This window comes from Lithobates pipiens, unplaced genomic scaffold (genome assembly GCF_037356315.1).
Source record: "Lithobates pipiens isolate NorthernLeopardFrog02 unplaced genomic scaffold, aLitPip1_a1.2 Scaffold_8, whole genome shotgun sequence".
NCBI classification, from domain to species: Eukaryota; Metazoa; Chordata; class Amphibia; order Anura; family Ranidae; genus Lithobates; species Lithobates pipiens.
The window spans coordinates 596,973,547-596,989,662 of NW_027507903.1; the positions used below are offsets into that span (position 1 = coordinate 596,973,547).

Consider the following 16,116-nt stretch of genomic DNA (forward strand, 5'->3'; position numbering starts at 1 on the left):
AAGGGTGGCCCAACCAGTTATTAGGTTTAGGGGGCAATCACTTTTTCACACAGGGCCATGATGGTTTGGATTTTTTTTCACCTTTAATAATAAACACCTTCATTTACAAATTGCATTTTGTGTTTACTTGTGTTGTCCTTGACTATTGTTTAAATTGGTTTGATGTTCCGAAACACTTAAGTGTGACAAACATGCAAAGGAACAGGAAATGAGGAAGGGGGCAAACACTTTTTCACACCACTGTAGAATCACTCCCTAGGACACGCTTAACTCCTTGATAGCCCCCTAGTGTTTAACCCCTTCCCTGCCATTGTCATTTACACAGCAATAATTTTTATAGCACTGATCACTGTATAAATGCCAATGGTCCCAAAATAGTGTCAAAAGTGTCAGATGTGTCTGCCATGTCGCAGTCACAATAAAAAAAATCGCAGATCACCACCATTACTAATAAAAAAATAATAATAATAAAAATTACATAAATTTATGCCCTATTTTGTAGACGTATAACTTTTGCACAAACCAATCAATATGCGCTTATTGCGATTTTTTTACCAAAAATATGTAGAATAATACATATCGGACTAAACTGAGGAAAAAAATAGCTTTTTATATATTTTGGAGGATATTTATTAAAGCAAAATGTATAAAATAATGTTTTTTTTTTTCAAAATTATCGCTATTTTTTGTTTATAGCGCAAAAAATAAAAAACCCAAAAGATCAAATACAACAATAAGAAAGCTCTATTTGTGGTAGAAAAAAAGGACGTCAATTTTGTTTGGGTGCAACGTCGCACAGCTGTGCAATTGTCAGTTTAAGCGACGCAGTGACAAATAGCAAAAAGTGCTCTGGTCAGGAAGGGGGTAAAATCTTCCGGGGCTGAAGCGGTTAAATGAATCTGGTTGTCTACCCCTGCCTTCGACTTTTGTAGCACCAATTCTTGTTATGAAGCAAATGTCACAGTTCTCAGACAATTCGCCATATCTCTTTCTAACCACTACAAAGAAACACAAGGTCATTTCTTAGTATTCTTCACCAGTTACAAAAACTAACAGGAACAGGAAGTCAGAGTTAGATGTTCTGTGATTATGATAACAAAGAAGTAAATAATGTCCTTCATGTCTAAAAGAAGACTTGTCTCTGTTGCCCAAAAGCAAACCAAGATAAATCCACTTATTATTATTAATACTGAGTCTCCATAATCGGAAGAGCTTCCACTCATCCTTCTGCTCCCTCCCTACGCTATTTAAATTAGTATTATTTTTTTTTACCCATTTCCACAATTTTCGCTGAGGTGAGAATTACGTAATCTTGGCCTGCCCACAACCTCCATGGACAAGTCACACACACAAGGAGGCTGTAGGACCAGTGCTGTGTGATCTCGCACATGTGCAGTAGGGGAGCCCGCTGTGACCCCTCAGGGAATCATAGCTGGCTCCCAAATCCAAGATGGTGGTGTTAGGGTCCTATGCGGTGAGAGGAGTTGGCTATGGGAAGATGGCACTGGACTCCATGGACTGGTAAGTACCTAGTTATTTCACAAAGTTTTTATTGGGTTTTTAGGTTTTGTTTTAAAGTTGTGAAATATTTGTCTGCACAATGATACACTGTAATGCCGCGTACACACGACCAGACTTATGTCCGACAGACTTTCGAAGGAGTTCTGCCGGAGTTCTGACAGAGTTCTGACGGACTTTCCGAATGAGCGGACTTGGCCACACACAATCACACCAAACTCCGACGGATTCGAACGTGATGACATACGACTGGACTCGAATAAGGAAGTTCATAGCCAGTAGCCAATAGCTGCCCTAGCGTCAGTTTTAGTCCGTCGGAATAGCATACACACGAGTGAATTTTTCGGTAGGAACTGGATCCGGCAGAGTTCTGGCGGAAAAATTTGAAGCATGTTCCATTTCTAAAGTCTGTCAGACTTTTGCGAATCAAAAGTCCGTTGCAGCCCACACACGATCGAATAGTCTGCCGGAATCATTCCGTCAGACTTTGGATGTTGAAAAGTCCGCTCGTGTGTACGGGGCTTAAAAGAAGTAACAAAGGCAAGAACATAACACCAATTCCACCAAATGTTGGGAGGCAGTCCTTAAGAATCACTTATCGAACTATAAAAGGTACAGATAAGCGTAACTTATAGACCAATGGTTTGACTTATGCCGCATACACACGTCCAAACTTTCCAGCAGACTAGGTCCTACTGAATCAGTCCATCGGACAAATCCGATTGTATGTGGGCTAATCTGATCGTTTTTCATTAAAAAAATCAGATGGATCTAGAAATAGAATATGTTAAAAATCTGTCCGACGGACTCAATTCCTATCGGGAAAACCGTTCGTCTGTATGCTGGTCCGATGGATCAAATATGACGCAAGGGAAGCTATTGGCTACTGGCTATTGAACTTCCTTTTTTAGTCCTGTCTTACGCCATCATGTTCAAAATGAATGGACTTAGTCCATTCGTGTGTGGCCAAGTCCGTTCATTGGCAAAGTCCATCAGAACTCCGCCGAAAGTCCGTCGGGAAGACCGTCGCACCTAGTCGGCCGGAAAGTCTGGTCGTGTGTACGCGGCATTAGAAGGCAGTCCAGTGGTAATGCAGTCTACCAGTAAAGACATTTGCCTCTGCGAGGATGAAAAATAAAAAGGAGGAATGCTCTGAGCCTGAAGAAGAGCACAGTGTTAGAAGAGAGGAAGTGAGGAAAGGAAAATGGCTGCTTAAGCCCCGTACACACGAGAGGACTTATGTCCGACAGACTTCCGAAGGAGTTCCGTCGGAGTTCTGCTGGAATTCCGACGGAGTTCTGACAGACTTTTCGGCTGAGCGGACTTGGCCACACACGATCACACTAAACTCCGACGGATTCGAACGTGATGACGTACGACTGGACTCGAATAAGGAAGTTCATAGCCAGTAGCCAATAGCTGCCCTAGCGTCGGTTTTAGTCTGTCGGAGTAGCATACACAGGAGCGGATTTTTCGAAGGGACCGGGTCCGGCGGAGTTCCTTTGGAAAAATTTGAAGCATGTTCCATATTCTAAAGTCCTTCGGACTCTGGCGAGTCAAAAGTCCGTTGCAGCCCACACACGATCGGATAGTCTGACGGACTCAGTCCTTCGGACTTTGGATGTTGAAAAGTCCGCTCGTGTGTACGCGGCATTAGAGGCCTCAACGGATGAGGGGAAGAGAGGAGCGGAAGGAGAGTGCCTAAAGCTACTTTCACCCTGAGGAGGTGCCGGCTTTAGCGGTAAAGTGCCGTTCGTTTTTAGCACACTTTATTGCTGTTATATTGGAGCTTTGGCGCTGCATTGCGGGCGTTAAAGGGGTTAAAAAAGCGCCCATCATGCGGCGCTTCCGAAGTGCTTTGGAATCGATGTCCATTCTTTCCAATGGGCAGGGGCGGTGTATACAGCGCTCCCACACCGCCCCGAAGATGCTGCTTTTTATTCCCGTCCTGCAAGCGTACCACCCCAGTGTGAAAGCACTGGGGCTTTTACACTCGGGAGACAAGAGAGGCATTTTTCACTTGCTTTACAGGCGCTATTTTTAGTGCTAAAACGCCTGAAAACTGCCTCAGTGTGAAAGGGGTCTATAAGGAGGAAGGGGGTCTGGGGAAGATCCTGCGCTGTCCAACCTGCCACACAGCACCAGAATGGGCTAGCTATCTATATGATCATATAGAGCAGGGGTCTGCAAACTTTTTTAGTAAAGGACCAGATTACTGTCCTTTAGAATTTAGGGGGGACCAGATTGGGGCCAGCGGGAGCTGTAAATGTTCTGGTGTCAGTGGGATTAAATAATGCCTCAGGCTTGGTGTTCAGAGGGTCCCTGTGGTCAGTAGGAGAAAGAATAGAGCCCTATGATTGGTGTCAGTTGGAGGAATAGTGCTCCATTGTTTGTGTCAGTGAGAGGAATGGTGCCCCATCATCGGTGTCAGTGGGAGGAACAGTACCCCTTCATTGGTGTCAGTGGGAGGAATAGTGCCCCATCATTGATATTATTGAGAGGAATAGTGCCCCATCATTGGTGTCAGTGGGAGGTATAGTGTCCCATCATTGGTGCCATTGAGAGGAATAGTGCCCCATTATTGGTTTCAGTGGGAATAAAAGGTGCGTCATTATTGGTGTAAGTGGGTAGGAATAGTGCCTCATCTTTGGTGTCAGTACAACTAATGCCCCTGGGGCTGGATAAAGCCAAACAAAGAGCCGCATCTGGCCCACGGGCCACAGTTTGGGGGCCACTGATACAGGGAGTAAAGAACGGTTGAGATTTAGATGGTCGTTGTAAGTCATCAATGGGTTCCAAATCTTCAAAATATTGGCGTATCTGTAAATATAGAGGTGCGCTACTCCTAAATCATGGTTCCCTTGAGCCACAATGCTGCTTAACGGCTCGCGGACCAGCCGCCGTCATTATACGGCGGCAGGTCGGCACGATCCCGCAAGCTGTCGTAGCTGTGTGTGTGTGTGTGTGTGTGTGTGTGTGTAAACACACAAATCCCTGTTCTGTGAGGAGAGATGGATCGTGAGTTCCTAATAGCTAGGAACCACGATCTGTCATCTCTTCTATTCAAAAATGTGTCAAAAGTGTCCGATGTGTCCGCTATAATATCGCACTCCTGATACAAATCTCAGATCGCCACCATTACTAGTTAAAAAAAAATAAATAAAAATGCTATAAATCTATCCCCTATTTTGTAGACACTATAACTTTTGCGCAAACCAATCAATGTACGCTTATTGCGATTTTTTAGCGTGGGGGCGTGCAGTGTGGCGATCGTGACCGCACCGTGTTGCTTGGACACAGCGCAACGCCAATCTGTGGAAAGAGCCTCGGTTTTGACTTTGACAGCAAAGGTCCAACGGAACAAATCTGTTGGAGAATTCGACCATGTGTGAACTTCATCGGACCTTTGCTGTCGAAAAATCAGACTAACTTTAGATTTAGAACATGTTTAAACTCTTTCCGACGGACTCGTGTCCGGTCGAAAAATCAGTTTATCTGTAAGCTAGTCCTACGGACTAGCGTCATCATGGTCAAATCCATTGGACTTTGGTGTGCTTGTGTGTAGACAAGTCCGATTCAACGGAAGTCTGTCGAAAGTCCATCGAAAAATCTGACGGAATTCAGTCCGTTGAAAAGTCCGGTTCTGTGTACATGGCATTAGAATATGGAGCAGTAGTTGAAGTTCTGGCCTCCTGGGGCTTTTACATTTTAAGAATAGTCTGACAACTCTTGGGCCTGATGCTTTAGGTGCTGTTGTGAGGATCAATTCAGTGATATGAATAAGCTTAAGTTTTACTGTAAATTAGTATAATGGATAATGGTATACGAATCACTGTTGAGGTTAGGCTTTAGGGTTTTAAAGTGGAACTCCATTTTCATTTATTATTATGGTGAGGGGTTGTGCCCAAACCAGTCTAGTTGAATGGAGTTTTGCTGTAGGTTATATTTTAAAGTGGACCCAGAATCATCAAGTTAACTGCTAGGTCGGTTAGGTTTTATGGATAGGGTTAAGCATTAGATTAATGCCGCGTACAGACGATCTGAATTTCTGATAACAAATGTTCGATGTGAGATTGTTGTCGGAAATTCCGGCCATGTGTAGGCTCCATTGGACATTTTCCATTGGAATTTTCGACAAAAATTTGAGAGCTGGATCTCAAATTTTCCGACAACAAAATCTGTTGTCTGAAATTCCGATTGTGTGTACACAATTCCGAAGCACAAAATTCCACGCATGCTCGGAATCAAGCAGAAGAGCCGCACTGACTATTGAACTTCCTTTTTATAGTCCCGTCGTATGCGTTGTACGTCACCGCGTTCTTGACGTTCCGAATTTCCCACAACATTTGTGTGACCCTGTGTATGCAAGACAAGTTTTAGCCAACATTTGAAGGGAAATAAATCCACGGTTTTGTTGTCGGAATGTCCGATCGTCTGTACGTGGCATTAGTGTTAGGGTTGAGTAAAGGGGGAATAAGTGTTTTGGGTTTTCTTTACACATAGGAATAGGTGCCAATCTTCTAAATGCTGCAACAAAACATACCACACCAGTAGGACAGATCAATATAAACCCTTATCCAATAATCAAAGATTCATTCACCTTTAAGAGAACTTTAACATTTTATGTTCCTCAATAAGAAGTTCAGCTCTCAATAATTTATAACAGGGTCATTGTTATATTTCATGGCACTGATCAATTCTAAACATTCAGTGTTGTCTACAGGTCATTCATTGATCCCATTAGTGATTGGACAGAGCTATTTGGAACACCCGGAATTGTTACAAAGCAGCACTCGCAGCCTACCAGACAGTTACATTTTCAACATGTTCTTTAGAAGGTTCTTCTGTTTACATTTTGCTATACTAAGTAATGGTAAACTGATAACCCATTAAACCATCAACCCCATCCACTATTTTGTAGCATTGACCATGTTCTTTAACATTAACCTGCCACTAAACTAAATTTAGCATTCTACCATATCTACCCTACATGTCTTCTCATAGACATTCCCAGATATACCAGGAGTCCACAAACCAATGCAGACCCCGATGTCAGCTCTGCATCAGGGATCTATAGAGAGATGCAAACATTGCTGGTAGACATGTCAGATTGGTAAGGGGGTTTCTCCTCAACAGTAGATGTGGAAAGCCCCTCTGCTGATACTCTGATAAGGGTTGGTAAAGTTGCCTGGAAAACCCCTTTAAAGGTTAACCTCGTTTGAAGCTAAAATTTTGTGTGGTTGATGATAAGTGGTATCACACGTTGGCTTTTTATATCGTTCACTACTTTAAGTGGATTTTCCACTGGAGTTCCCAATTGCGCCCAACTACCAGTTAATAGTGGTTCAGTGAAGTAAAGACAAAATTGAGCAGCTTGGCGGGAGAGAGAAAAGCCAGGACAAAGGTCAGGCAGAAGGGGCAGGTGGTCTGTAAGTTAAAGGGAAGGAGGGGGGATTGTACTGGGGACACAATGGGGGAATGGGGGCAGGATTCATGGTAGGAGGGGGGATTTAAATGAGGCATTTGACAGGCAGTGACGGGAATTTTTGTGCTAGGAGGGGGGATTTGGGTAGGAGATAGAATTTGTGCTAGGAGAGCGAATTTCAGGGGAGAGGGTTTATGCTAGGAGGGGTGTTTTATACGGGAGTAATTTGTGCTTGGAGGGGGGTAATTAGAGTTGGGAGGGGGGGATTTTTGAGTCTTTTACAGAATATTGGCTTGCAGAGGGAAATTATGCTTGGAGGGGGAAGTGAGTGTGCAGATCAGTGGTGGATTTTTTTTTTTAGGGGAAAAAGGGAGGGAATTTTTGGTGAGACATGATGCTCACACTTTGCAGGGGGGCAGGAGAGAGTGGCTTTGAGAAACAAACTACTAGAAACTAGGGCTGAGCTTGGGTTCAGCTCCAGGTTTTGTCCAAACCCAGAAGGCAGCTCTCAGTACTGGGCCAATGAGCTGTGGGTCAGGGATCCCATGTACACAAGGGTGCAGGAACGCTCTTGACATCATTGACCTAATATGGCCACAAAGTGTTGATGATAGGTTGTCTTGATTTAGTTGACTTTGCAAATGAAAGCTAGTTGAAAGTGGTTAAAATTGCCTGGAGATTGTCATGTGTAGCCATTAGAAAATTCAATGAATCAATAAAACAGTGAGCCTAAAATCTTAGTCTCATGCCACGTACACATGACTGGACTTTCCTGCAGAAAAGGCAAGACGGAATCATTCCGTCAGATATTACGATCGTATGTGGGCTTCATCTGACTTTTTTCTTCAAAAATTCAGATGGACCTAGAAATAGAACATGTTTCAAATCTGTCTGACGGAATCAATTTCTATTGGGAAAATCGTTCGTCTGTATGCTAGTCCGACAGACCAAATACGACGCATGGGCAGCTATTGGCTGCTGACTATTGAACTTCCTTTTTCTAGGCCCGTCGTACTTCATCACATTCAAAACTAATGGACTTTGGTCTGTTCGTGTGTGGGCAAGTCTGTTCGGGTGGAAGTCCGTCTGGAACTCCGTCGGGGAGACAGTTGGACCTTTTTTGCCGGAAAGTCCGGTCATGTGTACGCGGCATCAGAGTTATATCTTTGTGCTTCCAAGGTATGGTCTGTGGCCATCAACCGCCCCACACTTCCCAAGTCATAAGAACACTTACCATTTCTTGAGTGGCATCCAGATTGGCACGCAAAGGTGTCATAAATGTCCAGCGAATGTCTGGCAAGTCCTCTAATATGGAGTATAATGACTATCTACAGTGGGCACGGGGGCATGAATTTCATAACTGCAATCCAAAGGGGTAGATTTTCAAACTGGTCGTGACTCAAAAGGGTGAATGGCCACAAATTGTGTTTATGACCTTTATAGGTCCCTTACGACCTTTATATATATAGGTTCCCTAGCTTAACGCTGGCATAAGTGTAAAGCAATCAATTAGGCAATGGTTCCTTCTATCAAGGACGGATTACAAAGGAGGTTTGTTGGTCTCTTTAATTCACTCGTAAGTGGATGAATTTATTGGGCACAGTCATAATTTTTTTTATAAGCAGACCAACAAATTTCACTAATTATGATCTGAAAATTTAATTCTTAAAAACTTTTTAATTCGTCATTCAAAATGAGAAAAGTGTATTGCACCTTTTTTTTTAAGTTTTGGCACAAAGGTTGCCTAAAAATTATACTCTGATTTTCTCAAAGTCTTGAAAACTGTTACCAGAAATCAAAAGAGGACACTAGAAAATTTGGGAAACAGTTCAAGGACCCCGAGATTGGGGCAAAGTGAAGGGACATCCTACACACCCCAGATTGAGTGCTTAAGGCAATCTGACTCAATACAGACCAGTTATGCCACATACACACAACCAAACTTTCCGGCAGAAAAGGTCAGACGGAATCATTCCATCGGATATTATGATCGTGTGTGGGCATCATCAGACTTTTTTCTTCAAAGATTCAGATGGACCTAGAAATAGAACATGTTTCAAATCTGTCGGACGGAATCAATTTCTATCAGGAAAACCGTTCGTCTGTATGCTGGACAGACGGACCAAATATGACACTAGGGCAGCCATTGGCTACTGGCTATTACATTTCCTTTTCTAGTCCCGACGTATGTCATCACGTTCAAATTAACAAACTTTGGTCCGTTCGTGTGTAGCAAAGTCCACCATAACTCAGAACTCCGTCGGGAAGACCGTCTGACCTTTTCTGCCGGAAAGTCCGGTCGTGTGCACGCAGCATAAGCCCTTGTACAAACAGTCGGACATTCCGACAGAAAATGTCCGATCGGACCATGTTGTCGGATAATCCGACCATGTGTGGGCTACATCGGACTGTTTCCGTCGGAATATCCGACCGACAACATTTCCAACAACATGATCCGATCGAACTTCGTCTGATCGTTTGTAGAGAATTCCGATCGGGCAAAGTGCCACGCATGCTCAGATCAAATTCCTAGACCAAAGCTATTGGCTACTAGCCTGAACGTAGTCCCATCGTAACGAAATAATGCCATCACGTTACGAACGATCGGATTTTCCGACAACTTTGTCCAACCGCGTGTATGCAGCACCAGTTTCGGACAAAATCCGTCTGACAAAATCTGACGGATTTTGTTGTCGGATTGCCCGACCGTGTGCACAAGGGCTTAGAGTTATCTGCAGTGAACCTGTACACTATAATTCTAGATTCCTAAGACTCATAAATTGTACTAAATATCGTGGACCACACAAAATATTATTCTTATATTAGAGAAAAATGTATCCCTGCAGTTCCTCTGCACTGAATTTACTTCAGTTCCCCTATTTTGTAGCAGAAAACATGCTGCCTACACAGAAGCCATGCTTCGGTCAAATTCTACCACTTTCAACCTGATGTTGATTTCAAAAATTACCACATGGATAAAAAATAGCTTATCACCAACAATGTTTATCCAACCAAAAGCAGCCATTCCCAACCAGGGTTCTTCCAGAGGTTGCTAGGGGTTCCTTAAGCTGTGGCTAACTGACCTACCATCGGAAAGTGCCTGCAGAATTCTTGGTCCAATGACACTTGGTTGTTCCTTTTAGCTGTCAGATCACTCGCCCCCCACCCTCCATTAATTAGTTTTAGCAGGGGTTCCTTCTTGAGACCTGAAAATGACTTCAGGGGTTCCTCTGGGGTAAAACTTTTGAGAAAGCCTTATCTAAAGTGTTAGTGGTAGAATGCCCTGATTCCTTGCTGTTTGAAAATAATTGAAATTGCATGTAGGCTGATGTATGTGTGTCCATCATAAAACAGGCAAACTCTAAGCCCTTGTACACACGGTCGGAGAATCCGTCGGAATGTGTCCTATCGGACCGTGTCGTCGGATAATCCGACTGTGTGTGGTATGCATCGGACTGATTCTGTCGGAATATCCGTCGGACCCAATTTTCCAACATGTTGGAAATATTTCCCGACCAACTGGGCCAATCGGACATACTCCGATCATGTGTAGGGAATTTTGATCGGACCAAGTGCCACGCATGCTCAGATCAAATTCCTACATCAAAGCTATTGGCTACTAGCCTGAATATAGTCCCATCGTAACGAAATTACGTCATCACGTTCTGAAAGATCGGATTTTTTCGCCAACTTTGTCCGATCGTGTGTATGCAACAGTTTCGGACAAGATGCGACGGACAAAATCCGATGGGCAAAATCCGACGGATTTGGTTGTGGAAATCTCCGACCGTGTGTACAGGGGCTTACACTTCCAACTACTTTCCACCACTTTCAATTCTATCAAATCCTCCTGGTAAATTCCTCCACTTTCAGCCATATTTTAATTGCAAAAGAATAACCATGTGGATCAAAGGCAACCTATGATCAACAATTTCTACTAATCATAACTAATCATAAATGTTGACTTTTGTTGACTTTGCAAATGAAAGCTGGTTGAAAGGGGAAAAAAATGGCCTGGAGATTGTCATGTGTGGCAAATTCAATGAATAAATAAAACAGTGAACCTAAAATCTTGGAGTCTCGGGGTTATATCTTTGTGCTTCCCAGGTATGGTCTGTGCCCACCATCCCCCCCACACTTTCTAAATCACAAGCAAGAACACTTACCATTTCTTGAGCAGCATCCAGATTGGCCTGCACCTTTGAAAGGTAGTAGATCTGTAACGCTACCCCGCACAGTGCCAGCAGGGCAAACAGTAGCAAAATCAGCTGTATCAGCAAGTTGCAACTTGTCCTTTTTCTCTCTGGAGGTGGACAGGAGGCAGCACCGTATCCAGGCTCCTCCACCGTGAACACTGACATTGGAGAAGTCACATACCTGTCCATTGTCAGAGCAGCAGTAGTAGCAGGGTCCTGTGTGAGAATGGGGAAACAGAAGCGACTCGTAGCAGAGGGAGGAGAAGCTATGTGGTAGGGCGTTTCAGATGTGACCACAAAGAGGGAAAGTCATTTAGACACAAGAGATATGCACTTTAACCAATTAATTGCATAGTCATTGGTGCCTTAAAAAATGACTTGTTTCCTGTATCAAAGGAAAAGCAGTGCCTTGTTAGAGAAAAATATAGTCACACATCATCACCATCACTATGTTTAGACTCTGCTCACATGTAACATGTAGATACCACGAAGCAGAAGTAGCAAGGACAGGACAAAACACCACAGATCATTTGAAGTTAAAGTATATCTAAACCCTCATCTTGTAACACAACCCATTCTGTTTAAAATAGAAATGAAAGGCAAAACATTTGTGTAAAAATCTAAAAAACCTAAACCCTTTTTTCCCCCTTCTTTGTAAGTGATCACATTCCCTCTGTTCTCCGATACATAAGAGCCAGGGAAGGAGAAACAGCTGCACACTGAGCTTCCCAGTGAAAGGCTTTGTGGGAGAGGGGGCATGTCAGGACATGTATAATCATTAGAGGAGAGCAGGAAACTGACTGCACTGTGCTCTCATGCCTAGTGCAATCAGTTTTTAATAGGAAAGCAGAGGGACTGGCAGGAACACCAGGGATTTCACACAAAGGAAGTAATACAAAGAGAACAGGATACCGTTTTCATACAAGCACATGGTACAGCATATGGCACATATCAGAAATATGAAATGTTGGGTTTAACTTGTGTCCACTAGAGAATTTAGTAAGGCACCAAGGTGGTTTGATTCAGGAGGGCCAGTAAAGTAATTTATCGGCATACACAGAGCTCAAATTGAGTCTTAACCTCTTACATATGAAATCCCAGGAAGGTGTGCCCTCCTTAAAGTGGAAGAAAACCCTAATGCCTACACACGACTGGACTTTCCGGCAGAAAAGGTCAGACGGAATCATTTCATCCGATATTCTGATCGTGTGTGGGTTCATCTGACTTTTTTTTTTTTTTTCCAAAATTCAGACGGACCTAAAAATAGAACATGTTTTAAATCTTTCCGACGGAATCAATTCCTATCGGGAAAACCGTTCGTCATTCGTCCATTCCAACGGACCAAAAACGACGCAAGGGCAACTATTGGCTACTGAACTTCCTTTTCTAGTCCCGTCATACGTCATCACGTTCTAAGCGAATGGACTTTAGTGTGATCGTAGGCAAGTCCGTTTCAGCGGAACTCCGTCGGAACTCAGTCGGAAAGACCTTCAGAGTTTGTTCTGAACACCCGATCGGATTGTTGGCCAACAAAACCGTGGAATTTTGTCCAAAGGGCGTTGGCCCAAACTTGTCTTGCACACACAAGGCCACACAATTGTTGGCCAACAATTACGAACGTAGTGATGCCACCCTTTGGGCTCCTTCTGCTAATGTTGTGTTGGTAGATGTTTGGTGAGTGTTGATTCGCGATTTTCTTTTCGCATTTTTAATTTAGCGCTTTTCAGTTCATTACTGAATGGCCGTTCATCAACCAGACATGTTGCGGAATCGGAGGAGATAACGTATTATTTATTATTGGCCTTGGAGTTATTGCTTTGACATTATCTTTTTGGTTGAATAATAATTTGATTTGTTATATTTTCTATATTTTTGGATGCATAGAATGCACTTCTTGGTTAAGTTCTATTGGCAGATAGCATGTCTAATTTAATTTTTTTTTTTAATGCACAATAAAAAAAAATTGTGGAGAATAATACTTGGCTATGTGTTTTACTTCAAATGACAGTTTGGGAGTAGGCAGTTACATTTTAAAAAATACAATGTAAAATTGACAAGGGACACCAACATAGTTGTATCTTTGATCTTAAAAACGACGGGATAATGGTGTTGTGGTAACTTGCCCAAATAATACAAAAAAAAAAGCATAATAATATTATTATTGGCATCACTAGAAAAAAAAGCCTTTGTAAATTAGTTTGCAATAACTCCATCAGTATCACCAGCAAAGCAGCTTTATTATTATCCCATTAAAGAAGAAGAGAATTGTGCGCTGCATTGGAGATTTCATAATTTGCCACGTAACGAATGTTCTTTCTCTATTATGAAGGCTAGTTTACAAGAACGACCGCTTCTGCCTCATCCTTGCATGCGTTTTTGTACTTTGGACTTGTGTACACACGCTCGGAAAATCCGACAACAGACATTTGTAAACCTGCTAGCCAACATTTGCTGGCGGAAAGTCAGACAACAATTGTGTGATGGAGCATACACACGGTCGGATTTACCGCCAACAGCCTGTCATCGAACATTTCCCGTTGTAAAGTCTGATCGTGTGTACGCAGCGCAAGGCTTGTTTTTAGTGGACAGGATCAGATGTTGGCGGGTGTCAAAGGTCACATGACATCTGCTACACCATAGAAAGCAAAGGATGGTTTCATCGGGTCCGCCTGAAAAACTGACAGGTAGGCCCAAACGGTCTGTCCTTTCAATCCACCCTAGTCTACTCTAACTAAGGGAGCCCTCAGCAATGCTGTGTGAGTTGCGGGAGCCGTGACGTCACCCATAGGCTCCCATGGCCCAGCCTTTTTCTGAGCTCTCTACTTTCCCTTGCAGTAGCTGCTCACTGACACAGGGAAGCTGGAGCTATGGAATCACGTCACCAGACCAAAACGGATTAAAAATAGGTGAGTACACACATCTTTTGTATACAGGTTAGGTATGAGTAGGGGGAGGATACATTTTTAAGAATAGTTACAGTTAGGCTTTTCTTCCACATTAAAGTGATAGTAAACAATCACCTTGTAATACAATCCAGTCAATTTAAAGTAGAGATAAAAGGGAAAACATTTGTGCATAGATATTAAAAAGCATTATACAGTATGTAGCACCCTGATGCTACAAGTAAATACATTTTGCCTTTTTTTTTAAGTGATCACATTCCCTCTGTTCTCAGCTGCATAAGAGCTTGGGGAGGAGAAGCAGCAGTACACTGAGCTTGCCATTGAATGGCTGTGCAGCAGGAGGGGGGGAGGGGGTCAGTCCGATCATTGGAGGAGAGCAGGCTGAGTTCTCCGGAACAGCGAGAGAACTGACTGTGCCATGTTCTCCTTCTTAGTGTGGTCAGTTTTTAAAAGGAAAGCAGAGGGACAGGCAGGAACACCAGGAAGGTCACATAAAGGAAGCAATAAAAAGAGAGCAGGATACTTTCTCATACAAGTACAGCAGGCACATATCAGGAAAATGAAATGTTGGGGTAACAAACGCTTTAAGCTATGAGTTAGTTTGCTAACAGACCACAAAATTAACCGCTTAAAGTGGTTGTAAACCCTTACAAACCACTTTGACCTACAGGTAAGCCTAGATTAAGGCTTACCTGTAGGTCCAAGCAATATCTCCTAAACCTATATGGTTTAGGAGATATTCGCCCGAAAACGGGCACCGCTGTCTATGGCGCATGCGCCGTAGACAGCGGCGCGCAGGCGCACTGAGCGCGGCAGTTCCAAGAATGGAGCTGCCGCATTTGTCGACTCTCGTGCACATGCGCGGGAGTGACGTCATCGCGGCTTCGCCGAATGACAGCGGCGGAGCTGCGAGACGCCACCAGCAAGATGAATGCGGCGGACTACAGGGGACAGCGGCGACTTCGCTGGCTCCTGTGTCAGGTAAGTGACACATAATGGGCTACTATGTGATGCATAGTAGTCCATTATGCTTTACCTTTGCAGGGAAAAAAAGAGGAAGTAAACTCATCAGGGTTTACTTCCTCTTTAAGGCCTGCCCACAGTACATATACTGCGGACGGGCAGCCCCACTGCGTTGGATCATATACATGTACGTGATACAGCATTTCATGGCTTGGGGCAGGTGCACATGCCCTCAACCCAATTATTTATGGCCAGGGCCTGCTGATCGGCTAGCGAAGTACAGAGCCCTGTGTTTACTAACAAGCACTATCACTGTCCCACTATACGTCGCTGATCACCGCCAATGCTAGTATAAAATAAACATAAATAAAAATTCCAGTATACAGTATATTTGCAATAACACACACACAGTCCAAGTGTGATGGAATAACTTGTTAAGGAAATAATGCAAAGACAGTTCATAAATAACCTGGTGGGAAGACAGCCCAACCTGGAACACTCACAAGTCCAACAGCGTGTAGAGAGCAGGATTCAGCAAAACTGACAGCACCGGTTGAGAGGGACAGAATGTGGCCTGGCCATCTTGTGTCCAAGTAGGAAGATGTTCAGAGAAATTGTGAGCCCTATGCTTCCCCTCCTCGTCAGGAGCCTTTCCCTGCCACTAGTTCTGTCCCTACCAGGCGTGGAACCTGTCCCTACTCTACCAATTTGCAGCATGCACGCCAAACCTGCTAGTCATGGCCTTAAAAGGATCTGCCTGACCCAAGATGGCTGCCAGGGTCACATGGGGCAGTAGCAACCAATGAGATAGCTTCCCTAGTGAGCCAGAAAACCATTTCATAAATAGTTTCATTTCTCATAAATATAAGCAATGCTTTGTTATTTTCATGTTTTAGATGTGTTAAAAGCACTCATGTGCATGATATATATTCTTTTTTGTGCTTACCGTTCCTAAAAGCTTACAGCTAATCTGAAGTAAGTGCAAAGCTAGATTTCTACATAGGCAGTATAGACCATAGTCCAGGGTGGTAGTGCTGACAGTGGTGGCACATGACGTGTCAAAAACCCATTCACTGTACAGTTATTTGGGTCATTTTGGATGGTCTTTTGA

General features: G+C 43.5%; 1 protein-coding gene across 1 annotated transcript in view; it reads right to left on the reverse strand.

Moving 5' to 3' along the window:
* Nucleotides 1-11,369, reverse strand: part of TNFSF14 (TNF superfamily member 14) — a 42,946-nt gene extending 31,577 nt beyond the window's left edge. Inside the window, exon 1 of the mRNA XM_077470490.1 lies at nucleotides 11,110-11,369. Coding sequence (XP_077326616.1) covers nucleotides 11,110-11,328 — 219 coding nt within the window. The 5' untranslated portion in view covers nucleotides 11,329-11,369. The remainder of the gene's footprint in view (nucleotides 1-11,109) is intronic.
* Between the last annotated feature and the right edge of the window lie 4,747 nt (nucleotides 11,370-16,116).